Raw genomic sequence first — 25,706 nt, 5'->3', positions numbered from 1 at the left:
CCTAATTATATATGGAGTAATGACTCTACTGAATAAGTAAAAATTACATGTGTAATATAAAGTGGGAATTACTCAAAAGATATCACTTTAAAACCATATTCACAACACATCAAATTTAGAACATCTATGCCCATTTATTTACTTCATGATAAGAGTAACCAACTTTAACCACTTAGTCTAACTCTAACCAACGAAATGATTCTTGTAATCAATTTTTATGATTTTATTAGCGCTTCATTTTATTTTATTTTAGTTTTTCATTATTAAATAAATATTTTTTAAGCAATATTTTAAAATAAATCAAATAATCAATAGAAACCAAAACAATACAAAAATCATAGAAGTAGAGTAAATAATACATACAAAATATACTGAAATTTTAGCATCTAAAAAATAGAGACTAAAATTTTAACACCAAAGAATAATAGCACAAAAAGAAAAAAGAATATGAACATTAAATTAATTAAATTTTGGTCTTTTGGATGCAGAATTATCCAATATCAAACTCATAACAACAATAATACTTTGTACAAAACAGTGTTAGATTTTTGAAGAGGAATCAAACATACAATAACTCATTTATATGTTTCAAGTATGTCATTCATCTTTTTATAAAATAGAGGTATGTCTAACAAGTTCATTGTGATTATACAATATTAGTGTTAGATTGTTGTTAATAGTGTGCCTCCAATGGGAAATTTAAGCACAGTTAATCATTTATATCAATAAATTTATTACACTATGATAAAAAATTAGCTCACTAAAATTATTGAGACATGCGATAATTTTGACGGTTGAAATACCAACTATGTTGACACACCAAAACATCGTGTGTCAAATGCACCATATCATATATATTATTGATGAAAAGAAAACAAAGCAAAAAAAAAAAAAAAAAAAATTGGGGTGGACCGCATGATCCTATATGTGTTTCACACCGTGTTTCTTGATCATGAATGCGTCTCACATGATCTTGCATTATCTTTATTTTTATTTTTTTTGAGGAAACATGATCTTGCATTATCAAATTCAATTATGCAATCTTTTCAATCAAACTAAGAAAGTTGCCACTACTATATTAATATAATTTAATTTTTTGGATCCTCTAAAGGAAATATAAAGATTGATTTCTTAAGTAAATCCCTTTTCTAAAGTATCATTTATTTTATTACGAAGATTCTCATAATTTTTTGGACAATAAATATTACAAATATTTTTCTAATAAGCGAGGCACATTATTAAGAACAAATAGCCCAAAAAAATATTGTCAATTTCTTGTATAATAAAATTCTTGGTACATTATTAGGAACAAAAGTCCCAATTTTTTTTGGGTTGGTACATATAGAAAGAAATGTTTAATATGAGAATATATATAGCAAATTGCACTAAAAAAGTTAAAACATCAGCAAACTTCAATTCAGCCCATTATCATTTTTTCTGAAGTAGGCAATTTTTGTGGCATCTTGATGACCTTTGCTAAATACACCCCTGATGAACCAAGGCTTGCTACACCAATACCATATAAATAAAATAAAATAAAATTTGGGCCCCCATTGGCCCTAGGCTGTCACTCTCCCAGACTATGCCTAAGGTCGGCCCTAAGCCTAATTAACTAGTGCTTCTTGTGTATCAAACATTTGTGTAGTTGTGAAAGCATCACTCATGTCTTTACATGCTTGGTTTTTATAACATAATTGAATCATGTTTATACTTATCAAACAAAACAAAAAGTCATTTTTATTATTTAAATACAATTCGTAAAACCTAATATAAGTTTTTTCAGTAAAATTTTCAAAAAATTTATTCAAATCGAAAAGGTTAAAAATGAAGTTTTTTAGGAAAACAGTTCAAACCAGAAAACTTCATTCAAAAGAAACTCAGATGGGGTGAACTCATGGTGAATCTAAAAAAATTGAAAGTAAGAAATGAGAATATGTTATCACACACTACTTACTCCTCACACGTCCTAGTCATATTAGAGTGTAGATTATACATTTTAAAAGCGTACAATCATTCAAAAACCATCTAATACGTTCAATTTTTTATATATGAAAATTCATAATAGAATGTGTGAGAAGGTTGAAGTGTGAAAATAGAAAGTCTCATAAGTTTTTTTTTTAAAAGAAAAGTTTCATAAGATTTGTAAGTCTTATTATGAGAATTGTCTGTCATACGTAATAATAGCTAATGCAACAAAATTGTAAAAATCATGATTTCTAAGACCATGAAATTTCTAGCTTGCAGCTCCACTTTCGTGAGTATCGACTTTGAACATGTTTATATGTGGACCGTGGACGCACGTTTTATCCATCATGTATGTGTGTAATTTTAAACAAACCATGATCATTATTTTCAATCGTGCTTTTTTTAAGGATATTTTCAATCGTGCTTGGAGCTTAAACCATTTTCATTTATGCTTAAAAAAATCTTCTATTTTCATTAGAATTCATCGTCAGGAAAGATCTAAATAGTATCCCCCAACTAGGTATAACTTCATTCTGAATTAACAATAAAATTTATGTATAATGTATCAAATGCAGAATTATGAACATAAATTCAAGTCATGTCAAGTGTGATTAGTAGGGGTGTTCATCAGTTTAGACAATTTTGAATTAAACCGTAATCCTAGCTAAACTATGTTGTTTGAATACATCTTTCTTGTTCGAGTTCCAAACCAACCCATCAAATTCGAACACATTTTGTTCGGAGAACGAATTTCAAAATTTGGGACTATGAGTTCATATGCGCGACCGGCTCGTGCAGATGATTAGGTTAGTCCTCTCATATCTTTGATTCCACTATTGTTTCTCTATCACTTTGCAACTTTTATAAATATTCTAATGGTGTGAGACATGGCAAAAAAATTCTACTGATTCAAAAACAAGCAAAAATACAAGTAGAATCAAACTCATTTTATTCTCCGAAAAAATATGAAACTCAATTTGAGCCCTGAAAAAAAAAACTTTTACTACTGTTAGTGCCTAGAAAAAAATCAAGACAACTTAGTCTTAATTGAACCACTATCAAAAAATGGACAATTAGGTCCCCTAACAATAATTAAAAGTGAGATAGTTTGATCTCTTTACAGTAATTAAAAAGAGACATTTTGATCCTTATAACAACACACCAAAAAAAAGAAGCTAAAAATAAAGTTCTTCAACAAATCATTCATTTTTATTCCTTTTCTTCTTTAGCATTCAAACAAATCCTTTGAATGAATTTGTTTGAATGTTATAAAAGAAAATTTAATCTCTACCTAATTCCCTAATTTTTGTCATTGAATGACTTAATCCCTACATAGGTCCCCATTTTTTTATGGAATAATTTTTTTGAACGCTAAAGATGAAAGAAACAAAATATACAATTTATTGAAGAATAAATTATTTGCAAACATTTTTTGTTGTAGCAACAAAAATGTCTCTTTTTATTGTCAAGAATAAAATTATCTCTTTTCAATTATTGTTATGGATCCAATTGTCCTTTTTATCAGGGACTTAAGGTTGTTTTTTATGTTATCTTCAGTTAAATTGGGTATCATAGATTTTCTCATGGACCGAAGTAATTATTCACTCTAATATAATTACATACCCATGCAAACAACGTTAATTCATTCAAGAAGGCGTATATAAAGTGATCTCCATATTTTGACACAAATGGAAGAAACATCATACTTTTTTACTATTCTCAACAAAAGAAACTTTAATTTTTTACTATTGGTAAATATATAATTGTGAGGATTCTTTCAAAGGTTTGCCTAAAAAAACTAATTGTATATAAAATACACTAGTCAAATACTTGGAAATCAGTGTTATGATCTTTTCTATAAACTTGAGATGCAAGTTTTGTGACATTTTCCTAAATTTGGTATCATTATGTCATATATAGTTGGCAATATAAAGAGAAGGATGAATATGTAGAAAGGACGAAAGAAAAGAATGCTTTTTATCGGAAGGAGGTGGAGAAGATTGGTGAACTTTTATCTAATCATGCCTTAGAAAGTGATGACAAAGGAAAGTGAATATGCTTCCCCCATGATTATAACTATCTATCTTGCAATCTATTCTATTATAATAACCTTCTCCTCCACTTCTACCACCTCCCACCTCAATTTCCAGCTTATCTTAGTCATGTCATACTCATACTCATTTAAGGAAATTAATTAAGTTATACGCATCCGAAAATGTAGCACAATGGTTAAAATGTTGGGACGTTAAAGGACTGATAACATTTCCTCTCTCACATTTAACAATATACTAAAAACAAACGCTTTCTTATAAAAAGAAAAAAAAAAATTATAGACCCCCACCAAAACAACTTGTAGTAAATTTCAAAAGAAGGGACTTTTTGCTATTATGTGTGTGTATAAAGATTTACACACATATACATAAACAAACACGTTTGTATATAAAATGTACATGTAATTAATATTATGTAAACAAAATATTGTTTTAAAAATGAAGAAGGAAAAGAGAATTTTACTTGATTTCAAAATCAATGATATAGAACCTCATCCACACTTCCCATAAAGCTGTTTGTTACTTTCTTTCTTTTATCTTGTTTTCTCTTTGTGGGGTCTAAATAAGGCAGCCTTCTCTAACAACATGCCTGCTTCCTTCCACTTTGTATCACACAATATGCTTCTTTTTTTCTTTCATTCTTTTTCATTGAAATCATACACATCAGTGAATTTAATTAGATATCTCTGTTCTTTTGCAGTCAAAGTTATTCTATCTTTAAGCTGAACAATGTTGCAAGTTATGCCCACAGCTTCTACTTTTTGAAGGATATTGCGTTCTGATGCAAAGCTTCCACCCACGTAAATGGAACATTTGTTCTTTTGCCAGGATATGTAAAACCCAATATTCTTTTCCATTGTGTTGGAATTCGGGAGGTGAGTGCCTTTATGTTACCTTGTGGCCAATTATACATATATAAATTAACCGTACATGGGTGGGTATACAAATATAATGCATAATACATGCATGCATGTGTCCTTGTCCTTCATTTTTCTTCTTCATCACCTTCAATAATTTAAATGTGTTTTGTTGAGTCACAAAAATTGATTTTGATTAAAATCGAGTTGAATGTAAAATTATTTGACTTTGAATATATTCAAGCAAAAGTGAGTTGAATTATAATAAGTCTATGTTTGGTTCCACATTCTAGAGAGCCCAAAATTGATTATGAAGATGTAAAATTGACTCTAACATTTTTTGTTGTTTTTAAGTATGATTGATTTTGCCTTCGGTATTTATTCTACTTGAGTTGATTTTTACTCACAAATATATAGTTCAACTCACTATTAAATATAATCAAACACAAATTACTATACCTACAACTCAATTTTAGTCAGAATCAATTTTACAGAATCAATTCAAAAACATACACTAAATTTGTGTGTGAAATCAATTATGTAAGCAAAAGCTAATAATCATAACTTCAAGTAGAATCATTCTAAAAACAAAATTAATTATACTCGAAATCAACCAAACATGTCAAAATCAATTGTACAATCTATAATCAATTTTGCTCCTTTTAGAAGTGTTACCAAACATACATTTGGTCCTTGTGTTGCTATCATAGTTAATTTTACAAAATCACGTCAAGCCATTGTATTTTTTTGTAAAAACTACCATTTACAACTTTAATAAATTTATTCAAGAGTCTAATCTAAAAGATTGATCTACTACATTAGGTAGGAGAGCATATGTGTGTATCACGTACAAGTTCTTTAATTCTATTAAATGTAAGATTCATAGCATATATCAATCCACTTAAAAGTTAATGTCCATAACGACTTTCAATACTCTAATTAACTTGGTGGTAGCATTTGTCTCTTTGGCAGTTTCACTAATCTAACCTTACTCAATTGTGTACCTTAATCCAGCATAGGTAGCTTGTTTTTTTGTAACTATACGTAAATCTCAAGTGTTATTACTTAAACCGATCATTATGAGAGTTCAATCTAAAAGCCTGCATTTGGCGGGAGATATTCTTATACACTACTAGAAAAATCAAAATTAGGGAAGGAAATTAGTGACAGAAAAAATTAAATCCCTCACAATTTTCTTGGTCGCAAAATTTAGTGACAGAATTAGAGAGGGATTTCACGTTTTCCCTCTCTAAAATTCCCTCACAATTTTTTGCTTTTTTAGTGGTGATAGCTTGAGTAGGTATTCTTACATGAGACTCATAATATCACCAAAATTAAAGATTGGTGATTCACTTTAATTTTTTTTTTTTCTTATGCTTTATGTGTATTTTCTCTTGTTTCATCATATTGGTGAAACTTGAAAAGCTAAAATTGAAATTCACCATGCATTTCTTCTAGCTAGTCATTTGTCTTATCCTTGTACGCATATATATATGCTCTTTTATTTAAATTTGAAATAATGTGCAAAAGTTTGTTTAGTGCGTCCACTTTGCTTTTTTGGGTGGGACGTGAAAACAGCTTCACTCATGTTCTGCAAATAAAGCCAACTCCAAAGAAGCACCGGACCATAATAGGATGTTGGTTACACTTTTGGTAACAGTACGTGTTGCGGTCCCTGTTATATTAGGAATTGTACTAGCTCCTTCATATTAACTCACAAACAACTCACCGTAAATATCCTTCTTCTATAACGTTTATGTTTAATCAATCGAACTCAAATCACTGTTAGATCAAGACTGAGAAACTGAGAAATTTTACAAACTCGGCCAACTTGTCCAAAATAGATTAATAAGGTATTTGGATATAGAAATTAATTAAACGTTTAATGAAAAAATAGTTATGATTTAAGCAAATTAAGAATATCATCTGCACTTCTCTCAAAAAAAAAAAGAATACCATCTGGACTTTTTAAAAAAATCATATTTAGCTTATAAAAAACTATTTCTACGTGTGAAGTTTACCCTTTTTCTTTAAAGCAAATAGAAGTTATTTCTATGATATAAAATGAAATGTTGTTATAGTGATGGCGTATAGATTGTAAGCTATATTTCGATAATTTACACTAGTCATGAAGAAGTACATATAATTAAGCAGTTCAAAATGTTATAATATCAAATTTAATATTAATAATGATAATGAAGAAACCCTCTTTCATTTAACCGGTTATATCATATATGTAACTTGGTGTATGTTGGTTTTAGATTTGGATGAGTAAAAAACTCAGATTTTTTTTTCAGTGTGTAAGTTCAATCACTAGACTACGATAATGAAAGAAAACAAAATTGATTTCGGAGATATAAATTGATTTTAACATATTTAAATGCTCCCAAATATAATTGACCATGATTTCAGAATTGATTCAAATTCAAAGCTAGGAATTAGTTTTTTTTTTGTTGCATAGATCGTAACTTTTACCCTCGAACTTATGGATGAACACATTTTTAGAGTGATGATACATGTACCACCCCATGTGGCAATACACTCTTTACACCCACATAAAATTCTGACACGTGGCAACTTGGACCCCACACAAATAGAAGATAAAGTGTGGTTGTGAGATGAACTTACCAAAATATCCCTAATACATGGGGTGTACAATGAGATGTAGGAATAAAGGGTGTTCATGTAACATTTTCCTTTTTATTTTATAGACTATTATATATATTAATGATTAATTACACATGAATAGAAGGTAAACAGGCAACAAGTTGCACCGCTAGGTCTTTTTGGATAACAAAATCAATTTTCGTAAACACAACATTCATGAACCTATGAGTCATGACATTGTCGTGCATGATCCTTTGAACTCTATGTAGAAGCTGGTCAATAGTCTATGGTGCTAGGACGTCAAAAGTGTCAAAAACAAATGGTATAAAAGCATGTTGATTGTCGGAACATGTTTTCTAATGTTTGGCCACTTTGCTTGACGCATCTTTTAGAGTTGTCTGTCCTACCATAAAATCCTCGACCCCTAATCCCACGAGTAATGAAACCTCAGTCAAGTTCACACATACATGTTTTTGCTCCTATCTATCCATACACCATAACATCTGCAGTCGATCTTCTGTCTAGTGGGTCAGTCAATATGTTCACAATGATCTCCTTCTTCACTGATATTCTTGCCCACCAAAATATATCAAAACGGACATCTCTAAAAAAAGTCATGTGTGTATTTAAAGCCAATAAAATTTGTTTTAACGTTAGTTAATTCTATATCAATGAGACCTGGTTAACAATTAGACCTCTATCACTATCAGATTACTTGGCCTAAAGAACTTTATATCAAACATGATTGTCTAGGCCAAAAAGGTTTTGCTTTAGTGGAAAATTAGTTGGCACCTTATATCTCTACTCTCTATTACATGGAAATATCTACATGCATTACTATGTATTTATGCATAATATAGATCATACATATTTCAATAAGCATAACAAACATTAAGATTCACCGCAAAAAAAAAAAAAAAAAAACATTAACATTAAACTTGACAGTTGGAATCAATCAAACATAGCAAATGATTTTTGGATCACAAACATGATTAATAAAACCCAATCTATTTTCGATTCATATGCTTCTTTACTGAAAATCGATGCTATGATCAATGTCTGATGAACATGTTGCAGTCATGCATTATTGGCTGGCATATCAGAAATTTAATTTTACCACTTTAAGCAATTAATGGTTTGCACTTTGCAAAGTTATGGACGTGAGAGAAGGTGGGTCTTTCAATATATGCATGAAATGATGATGTTGAGGGACCCATATAGCCAGAAGGAAGAAGGTGCTTCATCATGTCATAAGAATCCCTTGGATTAAGGAGGATATAGAAGCAGCCTTCAAACTGTGGAATATGGAATGTGGATGTGGAATTAACCATTCCTCTTTTTTTTTTTTTTTTTTTTTTTTTTTTTTTTTTTTTGTTGGTTAGTAATCACTCTAATCACCTTTATTTTTTGTTTTTTATATCTTTAGACATTTATCGGCCACAGTATGAAAAGAAGAGAAGTAGAAGGGAGAAAAAGAATGTGATATGCATGTGATCCAACAGACTTTATGTTCCCCGTTACCTATATAGAGCTATACCTTTCTTCTTCAATTTTGTAAAAAATAAAATAAAAACATCCTTAGCTTCTTCACTAGCTATTTCAAAATCAAATTATATTGTTTCGGTTAACAGTCACATATTTCATGAGAAAACGGGTCTAAAATGCAGGGTTAAATTTGTTTTTACTGCTTCTAAATATATCAACTTTTATTTTTGAATCCACTATATAAAAATTTCTTTAGACTTTGGTCTTAATTAATTCTCTGTTATCAATTTTAGTTTTTTTTTTTCTTCATAAAAGTTTGCGTCACATGTTCATAGTAACTTTTTTTATGACATGCCATTATTGTTTAATAATTTAAATATTTAATCTTTTGTTAGTTTATATATAAATTGAAATTAAAGATCAAATAAATAATTAAGTTTTTAAGGTGGTGATATTTTAAGGTCTTGACAATAACATGTCAACAAAAAAGTAACTTGGAAAATGAAATACAAACTTTTTTTAAAAGAAAAAAAACATAGACTAAAATTGGTAACAGAAAATTATAAAGATCAAAGTACAAAGGAAAATTTTAAAGGGTCCAAAACTAAAAGATGATATACTTAGAGGGAAACAAACATATTTAATCCAAAAATGTATTTATATAATTGGTAAACAATGTTCGCCTAGTTCTAAACGTGAGGGGTGCGTTAAGAATATCATGTTTATTAATTACTTTGTAGGGATAAGGTCTTTGCAACTAAAAAAAATATTGAAATATTGAGTTAGATTTAATATAAAAACATGATATGATATAGAGTCTAGCAATTGGTTTGCCCACCATTTATATCTACAAATTGAGTACAATAGTATTGAATACAAGGGGTGTATTGAAAAACTCATGTCTCACCTAAAATAGAGATAAAGCTATAAATAGTGACACATGATTTCACATTAAATGTTCGTTTTATAAAAATGAGTTAGGTCAAATATTTTCAACTTGCAAATTGGAGTTAAACTAACCTAATGCTTATACTTATTGTTGAATTTAGATTCTTCAAAATGAGTAAATTTGAAGTAATGTAATAAAGAATTGTTAATATAACATCCAAAATTTGTTACTAATGTACTTCAATCTCAAATAAAAGTTAAACAAAGTTCATGTATCTAATTAAAAATATGAATCAAATATTCAAATTTGTTTGATTATTTTTGCTTATATTTCAGATAGAATGAAACACCTACAATATTCAACTTTTAGAGGAACCGATCCCTTATCACTCTAGATCTCTTTATGAACATTCGGTGATTTAGACTTTTATGGTTTATATGTTTAGTTCAAGCATAGACATCTAAAAATTAATTGTCCTTAAAACATAATTTGGGTCCCATAACTTGACATGCGAGGTCGGCCATGCATGCATGCGAATGCGTTCTTGACCATTCATAAAATTAAAAGCTTAAGTTCTTAGGCCCAGCATCATATCAAGTGAATTGTCTAATACTTCTCTTGCTTTTCTTTTTAATTAATTAAATCACTAAAAGATATGTGATGTTTGGTGTTGATGAATTGATCCGTTAGGTGGTAGAATATGAATATACTACTTCTATTCTTATTCGATGATACGAGGCAAAGTATCTCATCATTTCACATAAATAGAAGGATCTTGAATAATTTCCCATTCACGTCGTATGTATGGAAATAACTTTAAGAAAGAAAAAAGATAAAAAATAAAGGGATAGGAAAAGGGGGAAAGGAGAAATAAAAAAGGTTTAGTGGTGGGAAAAGACCTCCGTTGTTGTTCAATTCTCTCCTTTTAATGTAACTATAAAGTATCTTAAAAAAAAAAAATAGAAATTTGTCATGCCATGCATTTGATCATAGAGTATATAGGTCATACTATTTTCTTTGAAGAAGCTGCTTTACAATGTCTTTCCCATGACAACTTCACTTTTAACTTTTACATGCAAACCAATCTCCTCCATCTACATACCCTTTATTCTAAATATGTCTTTTGTTATATAACTTTCAATTTCAATTATGCATTCAACTTTTGCATATGGAAAATGCTTAATCAAGCGAGAAATATTACAACGACAACATCACGAAGGCTTATTACTGTTATACAATTGAAATTCCACTACCCCACCTTCAAGTTTTTTCCGGCCAGCATGAGATGTGATTAGCTCTACGGCAGTTCAGGACGAGTTCGCGATAAAAAGTGTCGCGGGAAATAGCATCACTGTTTGCATATATGTTTATTTTTTTGACAGAATGTATATTTCTTTTGGTAAGCATATATGTATATATATGTTTAATTTCATATATCCTCCATAGTTGGGCCGTCTCATTAAATTTGAAGGCCTAAGGCAAACTATAAAATACGACGTTTTGAATTATAATTAGATAATAAAATTGAAGATAAAAAAAAACTAAAGAGATAACAACATAAAATTAATGAATATATAAATTAATGAATAGAAAATGTGTGTTTTTATGGAAATCGAAGAGAGGGAAAACAAAAGAAAGTCCAAAAAGGGACAGAAGAAAGAACCTCAGTGGCTTTGTCGTATAGGGAAATACATATTTTTTTATTCTTGGGCCATTAGAAGGATTAATGTACCAATACTCTTGCTCTATAAATTTATAAATTAAGGATTATTTTATGAAATAAAAAGCTATTAGTTAATATTTATATTTTAGAAAACATTATTTCATATATAAAAAACATCATTTTATTGTTTATAAGAATCTTATTGAATTTTTAACATTTTTTTATAAAAAATTATCAATATTCTTTATTATAAGTAATAAAAAAAATTTAAAAAAAAAAAGTAATTTTTATTTCGTCGAACCTTTTGGTAAATAAGATTTAATTATTATAATTGTTAATGATAAAAAATAATTATTTTTCTTAAAAACAACAACTCATTTAATCATTAATTATCGATTTGGTGTACCGGTACACTCAAATTTTTTGGTGTACCATAGAATTTGCCTATTAAAAAAAAATGGTGTATGTATCTATGTTTATGATTAACATAATAAGATATTGTGTAGCTAATCCAACATTTCGAAAAAATTACAATAAAAATCGTTCATCCGTATTCGGTGTGTGTTTTGAAGTTGTCTCTCCTTGAAATTCCCGTTGCAAGTTTTGTCCAATAATAACAAATATGATTTTATTGAAAGGTACTGGCGGTGGTCATGTGATAGGAGGTGGGGTTGTTTCACTTTCACTGTATTTTTAGTTTTAGAAATTAGAATAGAATCTTCTTGGCTTTTCAACGTGTAGAAAGAGTGTGAAGTTTGAGAAGTGTGTGATGATGAGTGAGTTTATAATTTGTTTGTTTTTCTTTGGGTGAATTTTGGTAGTCATGCATAGTGGTCGGCTCGGTAGGATATATGTCAACTTGCGAGGAAAATCAGCTTTTGTTTTCCATTATTTTCTTACCCTGGAGTGTCGGGGAGCCCTCGTGTGGGGATCCCCAACAACAACTGCATTGTTTAGAAGTTGTAGGAATCGTTAGATTTCAAAAAATAATTTTTTTCCTATCTAAATTTAAGTATTTTAGAATGTTATATAGTGCATATGTTGTAGAGGATCTATCTATATTCGGATCTCTCCCAAATAAATGTACTCATATCCTTTATCTTGTGTCCAATGCTATTCATAATCATCCAAGTTATGAGAGGTATAAGTCGGTGATTTAGAGATTAGGAGGTATAAGATGTTGATCATGTTAAATGGTCTTGGATCTAACACCCGCCATGTATATAGACATCTAATAGTTTGAAAACTTTAGCAATGTTGGACTCTTATATACAACTTCAATAGATTTTATCCCCACTCATTCAAATTAGGATATACTAGGGTGTTAAGTTCGAGTGCCAACAAAATATCAAACTTTTATCACAATGTTGGTGCTATCATTATTTTAGTGTAGATATTTACTCTATTCTTCTTCTTTTTTTGAAGAAATTTACTATATTCTTCTTTATTATTTTTAAAAAAAAATCTCACATTAAATTTATTAGGAAGTAAGCGAATGAAAATTTCATGTTTTAGTTACGATGGTCAGTTCTACATTTTTAATTCAGACAAAAAGAGAAAGCCATGAGAATTTGGATTTTGGAAAATTCTTTGGCATCCATAAAAATAGTTGGCCATCAATACCACCCTTGAGAGTATCATATATACTCAACAAAACTCTAAGCAATCAAGTGTTCGTTCACCTATTTGGATGGGATAAAGGAAATAACAGTTTTCGGTCAAAATCTAAATTTTGTTTTAGTTTGTCGGTCAAAATCTAAATTTCGTTTACTTTGTGAAAATATTTTCTACTTTCGTTTTTTAAAGTATGTATTAATTTTTTATATTAAGATGTAAGATTCTTGAAGTCAATCATTGTAATGGAAGAAAATTAAAATACTAACTAGGGGGTGATGCATTTCTCTAAGAGTGGTGTTATTGGAACATCAAAATGTTGCATTATATTTGAACACAGTACAAAAATACATCATTTATAACTACTAATTTTGTTATTAGGAAGGGAGAGAGAGGGGTAAATACAAACAGCATTATTGTATACCATCCCGCATACAAATAGGGTGTTAGACCAAAACTTAGTTTGATTTTTGTATTTTGAACTTTATGTTCTTTGTTTAGGATTGGAGTATTCCATGTATTTTCGTGAATTCAATTTTGATTTTTTTTTTACAAAAATAAAATGATATTCATTCATTCAAATCGAGAGATTGCATCATTCAACATCGCTAAAAACGTAAAGGATGAATCTACGAACAAACTCACAACATCCAAGTTAATAGCATATAACGACATGCCTACAAAAATATATGATAAAATTAAAGTGACCGGAATATCCATGAACTCCGGATCTGCAATGTTGACGCCCAAATCGTTGATTGAATAATCGATCTTTCAATATGAATCAAATGAACACCGCAAGAAGACGGGAAATCAAACAACACCGCACAAGACGACGAACAACAAACCACCACACTTAGATGATGAAATCAACAAGAAAAAACCTGGATCTATGTGAAAATCACTTATTTAGATTGAAATAGAGAGAGAAAGATGAAGAGGGGTGATTTCAGGTCAAAAATTGACCAAAAACCACCCCTCAATGAAGAAAGTAGAAGAGAAAACCTAGAGAGAGAAAATTAGGGCCGACTTGTTGGAGAGTGAGGAGAAGAATCTTACAATTTTGATAATATATAAAAGAAAAACAAGTTCGGGTGTTAGACATCATTTTTTTTTATCCAAACAACATTTTTTTTGCTAAAAATAATTAAGTAAAATGCTAACAAGTGTCATCACAATATTTTTTTAGGCTTAATTGCACTTTTGGCCCCCTATCTTTCCAAAAGTTGCGATTATGGCCCCCTAACTAATTAAAATACAAAACAGCCCCATATGTATTGGATCTTTGGCAGTTTTGGCCCCCAAGGCCACTTTTGGCCCCCTATCTTTCCATTTTGTGGGCCAAAACTGCCAAAGATCCAATACATAGGGGGTTGTTTTGTATTTTAATTAGTTAGGGGGCTAAAATCGCAACTTTTGAAAAGATAGGGGGCCAAAAGTGCAATTAAGCCTATTTTTTAAAGATTTTCAATATTAAGTTTTTATGAAAATTTATATTATTTAACTTTTTTAAGAAATTATTTCTTGATTTGATATCTTTAAAGAGTTCTTTACTTATTTTGATTAGAACGGTTCTTTTGACATATTCATTGTTTTTAAAAAAATAATGCTCACAATTGTTCATTTTATGAACAACTAAAATTATTACACACTTTCAAAATAAAAATACAAAATATTCTTACAAAGTAAAGCTTACCCTAGTTTATCATTGTTTGATTTCAACTGATTTGAGTTTTGACCAAAGTATTTGCTGGCTCAAATTGTTCCTAGCTAGACTAAGTTGTTTTCTTTTTTTCAAGACTAAGTTAAGCTGTTGATAACCATTTTAGTGCAAACGTTTGGCTTACTAAATTATACCATTTTAGTGCAAAAATAAGGGTGGACCCATAGATGGACCCCGTCTAATTTCATGTTCCATTCTTATATATAATCACGTAATTAGGTCTATCAATTCTGTTGCGGTCAAGCAAATCAATCAGTAATTCTGAAAAAGAAGTTTGAATTTTGGATAGATAATATTGAATATGAAAACGTGACGACACAAAAAAGTTTCCATGTCCATGAAATAGTTTAATTAACCTGCTCCTGTTCTAAACATGAGATTCGATTTCGATTGGAAATACAATAAGAATAGGATAAAAACAAAATAATTGGGCAGGGTACTCTCTTCCTATCGTAACTGTGGTCACGTTTATTTCGATATTGGAACAAGAGAGCACAGAGAGGGGTTAGTTCGTCTTGTTGTTAAATTAAGATAAAAAAATTAAAAAATGTATACAATTCCCATAAATATGCACGTAACATGAACAAGGGAATAAGGTAGTGGTAATAAATAAGTGTTTTAGAACAGAAAAAAACAAAAAAGGATTCACGAGACTAGTAATACTCACAGATGAATCAGAAAAATATAAAGGACTATAGGTACTGTCACCATGTCAGCCGCTGAAACATTGCAGTAGTAATATTAGAGAGTACTATTATACAGAAAGATAAAGAGTCAGGGGGGTGTGAACTGAGAATTTGAGAATTAAGAAAAGGTTTTAGAAGAACAGAAGAAGAAGAAGAAGAAGCAAAAAGAAATAGAAGAAACAACAAGGGCATGCATGATTGTTTACAACTTGCCAGATACTTGTCATTTTGGTCCTTTCCTTTCCTTTCTTCTTCCCCTTCACGTTTTCTAGACTAATAATTCCCACTTTCTCATTTGATTATCGGGACTTGAAGCTGTCGGTATTTTTAGATTTCTCATTTTTTTCAATACTCAATTTAATAGCATATCACAAAATTAATATCACATCATTCTCCTTGATTATATGCTGACCAGAAAAGTCAAGATACTTGCTTATTCTGCAATAGAGTTCATGGTGCGCCTATGAAAAAAATTCACAAATATTTTACTTGCATGAATATATGAGAAAAAATTAACTTGAACATTTGATATAATCACTAGAAAATACTATTTACAAGTAATATATATTAGGTTTTGAAGTATTTCACCCCTATAAAAAATCTAAATTGTAGGCGGAAAATGGTCAACAACCGAATTAAGTTTATTTGATATTTAGGAAGTCAAATGATGGTTACTCGTACTAAAGGAAACAAAATATGAGCGAGGAACATCTTTCGCAAGTCCATATTGTCTCATGAAGGTCGTAGGAGTGTTAGATCAATCAAAGACAAGATGAACTTGACAAATTAAGAATGTTCTATGTTTTAGCTCCATGAACTAACAATATCATTTTTTTTTTTGGAACCACGACCAAAAGTGGCAATGCACGCGTGGTAGAGAAAACAATAATGCAGTAAGACATTGGGAGACCAAGTCAAACATTAATTTCTACCATTTTTCCGAATCTCTTATGGTGATCAAGAGACTCAATGATTTATCTTCAAGATATCTTGAAGTGTTTTCCAACCCTAGAATTTTCTCAAAAACTCTCAAGTGATTAACCCTAAAAGTTTCATCTTGTGTAACCCTAGAATTTCCACTTTTCCACCTCTTTTTCTTAAAATAAAAGAAGCATTCTCTCTCTATATATATATAGAATTAGTCTTCGAATACTTTTCAATTGTAAGCGACGTGAGACTTCTTAAATATGTACATTTTCAATGAACGCCAACAATTCTTTATTTTATTTAAATAACTACAAAATGTTCTATTCTTATTAAATGTTAGTATAAAGGTAATTTTCATTAAAAAAAACACCGTTCATAATTTTCAAACGTTAGCGTAATAAAAAGCGGAAAAACGGGCACGAGAGTGCCCGTCTTTTCGCTTGTATTAATGAAAAATATGACCAAAGTAGATTATGTAAATGGTGAACATGGTTAAACATTGTTAAATACTTTAGGACGGAGTGAGTAGTATATTGTTAGAGGAGATGTAGAAATGTTAACACTTAACACCAAGGATCGAATCTTGAATCTCTTCTTAAAACCCCTTCATCGTTTCAACTATTTTACTATTGGGTTACACTTCCGGAGACCTTAAATTTATTATTTATAAATTAATATATACTTTTTTTTATGGAAAATTAATATATACTTGATTACTAAAACTTTTAATTTTTTCCTTAAAAAACTTGAAGATTATGACCACCTAATTGTTAAGGAAAATGAGTATTCTACTTACATTATTTCTGTAATATCCTCCAAAGAAAAGCCACAGCTTTGCTTTTTTAATCATCTCCTTGTAACATGATACCCTTCAAGATACTCTTTTTTTTACCCACCCTTCAAGTCCAAGATACTTCAATGTTTGCTTCCTTTGAATTGTTTACTAATATGGTATTGGGGTAAAATCAATAAAATAAAATAAAATTGAGCTTCTCTCGTAAGCTTAGTTAAGTTGGATGTTGAGCAACTTTTAGATATTATTAATGAGGAAAGCAAAGAAAATTGTAAAGTGAGAAATAATTAGTATGTGGGTGGGGAACCAAGACAGTTTAGCTTTGTTTTTCCAATAATGAGAATCATAGGCATTATCAAAATAATCAGTTGAGATATCTATCCGATATAATTAGTCATCATTCTCCCATTGTTTTGCTTTGGCCCCTCTATCTATCTATCTGCTTCTGCGTCCCTACTCTTTTACTTTCACTTATTATCACAGAATGAATGCACTTCACATTTTAATTATTTGAATCCTCACTGGCCAATTATTATCATCTATGGTTTTCAAGCAACTTTCTTTACCTCCTCTTTTCTTTCAAAATCGTATTATCAATATGAAATATGTAGCTTATAGGAAAACACTTACCCATATCTAATTAATGAGGCAATCCAATGAATAATAAAAACTCATATTGTCAATGTGAAATAGTGAATAGATTGTTAATAGATTTTTCTTTAAATAAATCAAGTATTCTACTTTAAAATTAGCTCTTTAATGTCATGCATGTATTTTTGCTTCTAATATTGCATGCACCTTGAAATTTTGAGACATGAGCAACTTATATCATACACGATAAATAATACGGCATGGGGAGTAAAAGTGAATGTGTGATGGATAAAGAAAAAGGGGAAAAGTAAAGAAAATTTATGATTAATTGGGGTTATTTATAATATTTAATATAAAAAAGGAGGTGGAAAAGCTGTAAATATTTACCCAGGTTCTTAATGGAAACTTTTTTAGGGTCAATAATTCAATCACCTGGACACATCAGCGGGACTAAGCCGAGCCGCAGAAGACCCAAAGTTGGAGGCTCAATGTAAATACTTAAAAGTAAGGAAAAGCTGAACAGGGGTAACTACTAACTAGAGGAAGCTATTGTGAGCTAGCTAGTGACTTAATGGTACTACTAGCGGCCAGAGACAGCATACGTCTCAAATGTGGGTGTATATATTATAGGGAAATGTTAACCGGTGCTCGGGACACTGGTTAAGGATCAAATGTAGTAAATATTACATTGGAATTTATGCTGTTAACTTCTCCAAAAACATAAAAAATGTTATTTTTACTTTAAAATTTTCTTTTTTTAGTTCTCTTAACTGATGTCCCTAACATGATCCTATATTATAAGCCATATATGACTACATTGATTGATACTTAAAAATAGTTTATATCATATATATATAGATGTGTCCTTATATATAAACTCATTTTAAACATTACATCTTTATTTTACATAGGATTTGAATTAAATCTCATCATATAACTCATTATTGTAATAGATAAGACTCAACCTAAATTCTAATATGATACTCTGGTGCACAGTGTAGAGTTATGGAGTATACTTCGGCTTATAAAAAATGAGGATGAATATACTTATGTGAAATGAACTTCAAATCGTACTTTGTGAGCTTAATTCAGTTGATATAGACAATGATGCAAGGTTCGGGGTTCAAACCCCAACAATCCCTACCACCACCATAAAAAGAGACTTCAAAGCACATTTATACATCTTGGATTATATAAGATTTTTTTATATATATAATCACATAAGTACGTTCAAGCACATTTATACATTCAACATCTCAAAAATTTGGCCGTTTGAAATGTCAATGTTGTTAGGTTTAAGTCTCATTGACATTGAAATAATTAAAGTTAAATATATAAAAGATGTTATGCATATATTTAAATTTTTAGATTTTTGATAAAGATGTGGTGTTTTTTTCTCTTACGATTATGGAACAATGACTTGATGTTGCTCGCGACGCACTCCCAAATTTCCCAATAAATACAACTTTAATATTTTCCAATAGTATATTGTTGTATTGAAGTTTGAAATGTGTGTTTTTTCAATGGAAATGAAGGAAGAAAAAAAGGTGGAGCTAGGAATGAGAGAAGCAACGGATGGAAGAAATGTCGTCACTCAAAACAGTCTTTAATTCATTCCCATCACGTAGTTCGATGCTATAAGGTAGAGTAGAGACGTGCATTAGAAAATGTATGATAGCTAGGGATTCGAAATTAGAGACTGTGTTTGGTTGGTGACAATAAACAACAAAAGGAAAGCTACAAAGTGAAAAAGAAGACACTCGTTTCGTTTGACGTGAAGTGAAACCCACCTTCTTCTTCTTCACATTTGACATTTCTTTTCTCATTTTTATTCCAATATTTCAATTCAATCGATGTCAATATACTACTACTATAGTTCTACTACTAGTAGTGTATATAACCTTTTTGTTTCTCAAAAAATGAGAATTACTATCTATCTATATCCCTTTTCACGAGACGAGATCATTTCCTTTACCATTGGAATTGGTAATACCGTGATGGAACAATTATTCCAATATTATCTTATGACTAACCACTAATTAGCAAATTATTAGTAGAAAACATACATAACCGTTGAGGAAGGGTTTGACTGATTACTACTAATAGAAATGGAAATGGAATGGAATAAAGAACAAGAAGGGTAGTACTATAGTAGAGTTAAGGAAGGGTTGAAGGGTCAATTTGCAAAAGAAAGAAGAAGACAACATGGGTCTGCAAGCTTCTAGCTCTTATGCGTGATTTTAAGTGGGTGTGCGCGGGATTAATGTCAGAAATCAGAAACACCTCTCTCTCTCTCTCTATCTCTATATGTATCAGAAAAACATACACACACACAAACACGTAGAATGAAGAGAGAGAGAGAGAGAGAGAGAGAGAGAGAGAGGGAGTCACGGGTTTGTCTTGAAAGGCCCTTATTTCACAGTCCTAGATAGACAGACAGACACATATTCCCCAACTGGCTACTATATTTGATTCCGAGCTATCGCTTTAAAATAACAAGAACTTTCATCTCTTGGTAACATCAATCTTCATTATTCAAACATGTATTTTTCTTGTCATATTTCTATAAATAAAAATAATAATACTCCAAATTAATGTAATGGTCCTTCATTATTTTATTTGAATTTTCCTCCAAATTATTAATATTATTATATACATCACTTCTAAATTTGTTACTTACTATGTATTTTTGAACTTGTTCAAAATTATATACTTGATTAGTATTATACTTTTTCTTAGAATATGTTATAAAAACTTAAAATGACACTTAATATATGTTGCAAGAAATATGTAGTGGAGAGTAATAGTGTGAAGTGATAATGATAAAAACTCTTTTGGGAGGACAAAAACATAGATATAACTTGTTCAAAAAAAAAAAATAGATATATACCATAAAGTTAAAATGAGTAAAATTTCTTACTTTATTAGCAATATCATATCAAATGAGATACTCCTCTACAAAAAACATTTATATTTGAGTTTTGAACAAAATAATATATATATAATTACTTACTTAAAAAGAGTGATATCTCAATGTATTTGTCTTTGAAGTATAGCTTAGATAAGAACTTAACATTGTAATCTTCAAAGACCGTTTAAATCTCATTGAAACGGTTTGTGAAGTGATAATTAATATTAGTTTAATTAATTAATAATCCTTAAAACGTGTTACCTATCAGAAAAATTAAAAAAATAAAGCCCCAACAGACAATATCCTTCCAAGTCTCCAACCTACACATCACTTGAAAATGAATTTTATCTGAAAAAAAAATAAAAGAAGAAATGAACAAAAACAAAAGGCATTAGTGCATTACACAGTAACAAAAGCTAGTACTAGTACTATTCATTCCACCCCCTCTCTCTTTTATCCCCGTCTCATTCTCATTCGTTCTCACACTCACACATACTCTCTCTCTCTCTCTCTCTAAAAACCAGTATTGTTTGTGTTATTGAATGATCATCACTGAAAATGGCTCTTCTACTAGACAACTGTGAAGGCATTTTACTCTCATTAGACTCACACAAATCAGTCCCAGCTCCATTCCTCACCAAAACATACCAACTTGTTGATGATCCAGCCACAGATCACATCGTTTCTTGGGGTGAAGATGACTCCACCTTCGTTGTTTGGCGTCCTCCTGAATTTGCTAGAGACCTCCTCCCTAACTACTTCAAACACAACAACTTCTCTAGCTTCGTTCGACAACTCAACACCTATGTAAGCAATCATCTCTTCATCATATATAGTCATTATGTTGTAACTTGTAACTAACTAACTAACTAACTAGCTAGTATAACTCATCACTCATTGTCGCTTCTTCGATTCGTTGGTTGGTTTTAAAAAATAGTATAACTAACTAATATTCTTTGTTATTATTTTCAACTAACTTTTTTTTTTTTTTTTTTTTTTTATCTTTTGTTGTTTAGGGTTTTAGAAAGATTGTACCTGACAGATGGGAGTTTGCAAATGAATATTTCAAAAAAGGAGAAAAGCATTTGCTTTGTGAGATTCATAGAAGAAAAACATCACAGCCACAACAAACAGGAATCAACATGAATCATCACCAGCAGCATCACAATGTTCCACCAAGTTTCTTTCCATTTTCAAACACTAGAGTTAGCATTTCTCCATCCAATGATTACTCTGATGAACAACTCAACAACTGGTGCGACTCTCCACCATTAACTTCACCATCATTTGTTAATGGAGGAACACAAACAACAGCAACAAACAACTACAATACTTCTGTTACTGCTCTTTCTGAAGACAATGAAAGACTAAGAAGAAGTAACAACATGTTAATGTCTGAGTTAGCTCACATGAAGAAGCTTTACAATGATATTATCTACTTTGTTCAGAATCATGTTAAACCAGTAGCTCCAAGTAACTCTTACTCTTCATCTTTTCTGCTTCCACAAGCTTCAAATTCAACTCCTATGAATGGTGGTGGTAATGTTTCAATGGTGCAAAAGCCAATGAACCAGCTTTTGGGCTATTACAATTCTAACCCTAAACATGTTTCTCATCTTCAAACTCAAAATCAAACACATCATGGTATGAATGTGAACTCTCCTACAAACACATCAAGAAGCTCAATAACAATGGTTGAAGGGCTTAACAGTAATAACTGCAGCAAGACTAAGCTTTTTGGAGTATCACTTCAGTCCAAGAAAAGAGTGCACCCTGAATGTGGATCTAATAATCCAAATAGTTTGGAAACAAACAAGGCTCGTTTGGTTTTGGAAAAAGAACATGATTTTGATTTGGGTTTGAATCTCATGCCTCCTTCCACTTGTTAGTTAGTTTCTTAAATGAGAATCCTAAGCTAGTTAGGTTTTTTATTTTATTTTTATTTTAGTTTTTTTTACTTGTTTGTTTTATTTTATTCTTATCTTTCTTATTTTATTGTTGAAGAATGAAGTTGATTATCAAGTTTTGAGTCACGGAGGAGCTAGGAAGATCATGATGATATTGATGGAAACATGTGTTTTTGCGTGCGTGTGTGATTCTGTGTACATATAACTTAGTGCCAATATTATCTTTGTTCACAATCTATTGATGTAGGTGGATTTTGGTAGTACTAAGATTAAAGATCAAAATTAAATTACCAAACTTTAAATGTTTGGTTCAACTTCTCTTTTTGGTTGAGTTTTTCTCATTTTCACTGGTGCAATATTTATTGCTTCCTAGCATCTTGTGTTGGTTTATTTTTCCTTCCTTTTTGTTTGGTTCATTTCATCATATCTTTTTGCTGATTTTGATATCTGCATGCTTCAGTTACGTTAATTAATGCTACCATAACAAAGCGAGAAAAAGAAAGGAGTTAATGATCATAGAGCTATACTTACATATTTATCCATTGGGTAAAAAGCTGAGAACTTATGAGAATGTATGTAACAGCCTGGCTTAATGACACATTTCTAAGGCTTTCTTGCATTATTTTTGTAACAAACGAAAAACACAAAATAATTTGCATCTTAGTAATTTTCATAACCCGATGAAAGAAGCTGACACAAATGACTGATTCATTCATAAAAAATCACATTGTTGGAAGTACAATTTGTTGTTAATTAGCAATCCTAATTATGAACAAATAACATTTTTTAGGTGTCAAGATAGTATATAGTACAATGATTTATGGAAAAAGAATGTTATCATTGCTTTTCTTCAAGCGAGAGAGAGAGTTATAAATCTATACTTTGCCGTATTTATGAATTGTCAGTAATGCAGATGTAGACAAGGAAATTAACCTGTATATCTTTGTAGTGGGAATAAAATATTGATAATAATAATGTTGAGAAAGTTTGATATGAAAAGAACAAGTGAATTATTCCATGAAAGCGAAATGTAAGGGAAATGTTTCTTCCAAGGCTTCTTCTATATACTTCTAAGGACCAGAAACATTTGTCTTTCCCTACTTTAAGTATTTAACATTTTCACTACACTCTTCGGATTCCACTTTGATTTTTTACTCTTGTGACAACAACATACAAACACTGTGAAAAGAAAAATGAGACCATTGACCGGTTGGTGAACAAACATTGAACAATATATGCATTTTTTCCCCGGAAGTTTATGATTCTTTCTGTTTTAATGTTAAGTCTTCTTTTTCTTGTCGCATTGCACCACTCATATATACCTATACGGGAAAAGTGTCTCATAAAGTTTGTCTTTTGCATTATCAGAAAGAGACTATATACTATTAAATTGCTTTCCTTGACTCTAGTGTTTTTTTTTTTTATATTGTGTATTTCTAGTATTTATAATTTCACATATAATATATTCCTATGAACTGTGGAGTATTAATATCTCAAACAGAGAAACACTGAGACACATCAGAGAAAGCATGATAAGAAATTTCTATATTTGAGTCTATATTAATTTCGTTACATATGAAAGGTGAAAATTGTAAAAATGATAAAAGACCAAATTAAAGAGCAATAACATGTAACCAAGTTTAGACAAAGACCATGTTTGGCTAGGTTAAAAGGGTGGCACGTGACAGGTTTTATGCACGTGTAGAAGGGAATTAGGAGTGGAATGTCAGATAAGCTTAATGGCTATAGAGAAAAGAAAAGTAGTGAAATGGAGTTTGAGTTTGAAGATGAAAAAAAGAAAGTGAGTAGTTGTGAGTGGTAAATAAAGAAGCTTTCGGTTTGGACTTTTTAATAATGCATTTGAGATTGAGGTGTTGCTAAATTCTAAACAACCGTATCGAATAGGTCGCTAAAGTTTATTTATTTGACCCCAGAAAAAGAGCAAAACTGAAAAGGAACATTTGTGGTTATGGGGGAAAATTAATTTTAATTTTATTAAGCACACGTTGAGTAACACTTTTGCTATGTTACCTGATAGTGCTTGTGGTTGTGGACCTATTGGCTCATGCTTTTTTTTAGTTAGTGTCTCATGCTTTGGCACTCTAAACATTTTTTTCTATTTTATAATAATATGATGCATAAACTTATTTAAATTTCACTTTCAATATTCAATCAATAAGTTTTTATTAATTTAAATTTGAAGAATAACATAAATATTTATTGATAAGAAGAATTTTAGCAATTTTTTTTCCTAGTCAAGAAATATATTATAAATTGGCATAATCCAAAGCATGGAGTCCTGGACAACAAAACGGGTCTTAGGAATGGTCCCAACATTAAGCCTATTAAATTGGCCCATCAGTGAAATTCTTTTCCCACCCCTAAATTTCTAGCGAGGAAAATGTTTTAGCAAATTGTAAACGGCATTTTTTAGGAATTGTGCACATTCTAATTCTAGAATTTGAACAACAAAACAGTCATTTTTACACATTAGGATTTAGAATCCAAACACTTTTTTTACATGTTCCGATCGTATCTTAAAACAGCCATAATTTTTTCAATGTTCATGGAAGTTTTCTAATACTCCCAACAAAAGCATAGCTCGATGCCAATTTTGTACCTCAGTGTTTGAGACTCAAACTAGTTTTTTGGTTTCCAAATTTAATCAGACACATGCGCGCGCGCGCGCGCACACACACACACATATATATATATATATATATATATATATATATGAATAAAACCGATTGTTAATGGTCGGATAACTCAGCAAAATTTGTGTTTCATGCTTAATTATGTACTATATGATTGGGTTTGTCTATCCACTACAATATTGCATAGGTAAAACAACTAAAAATCGTAATTTTTTTATTGAAAACAACAACTATTTATTAAAAAATTATGTACTTAATATAAAATGTGCTAGTTTCAAAGTAAACTTGTTAGCATTTTTTTACTTCTTCTACTATTCAAGTTTGCACATGATAAAAGAAACTCTACATGATTAACCCAAATTGCTTAATTAATGTGAAATCAT

The 25,706-nt window shown here is 30.3% G+C and overlaps 1 protein-coding gene across 1 annotated transcript; it reads left to right on the top strand.

Moving 5' to 3' along the window:
- The first annotated feature begins 21,194 nt into the window (after nt 1-21,194).
- LOC11431819 (heat stress transcription factor B-4) lies at nt 21,195-22,983 on the top strand. Its single transcript, XM_003603010.4, has 2 exons — nt 21,195-21,569; nt 21,779-22,983. Exons 1-2 carry the CDS (start codon nt 21,321-21,323, stop codon nt 22,649-22,651), a joined length of 1,122 nt encoding a protein of 373 aa, XP_003603058.1. The 5' UTR covers nt 21,195-21,320; the 3' UTR covers nt 22,652-22,983.
- The last annotated feature ends 2,723 nt before the right edge of the window (nt 22,984-25,706 follow it).

The sequence above is a fragment of the Medicago truncatula genome, chromosome 3 (assembly GCF_003473485.1).
Source record: "Medicago truncatula cultivar Jemalong A17 chromosome 3, MtrunA17r5.0-ANR, whole genome shotgun sequence".
In the NCBI taxonomy this organism is placed as follows: domain Eukaryota; kingdom Viridiplantae; phylum Streptophyta; class Magnoliopsida; order Fabales; family Fabaceae; genus Medicago; species Medicago truncatula.
The sequence above is the reverse complement of the archived record's forward strand: the minus strand, read 5'-3'. Positions and strand labels throughout refer to the sequence as shown.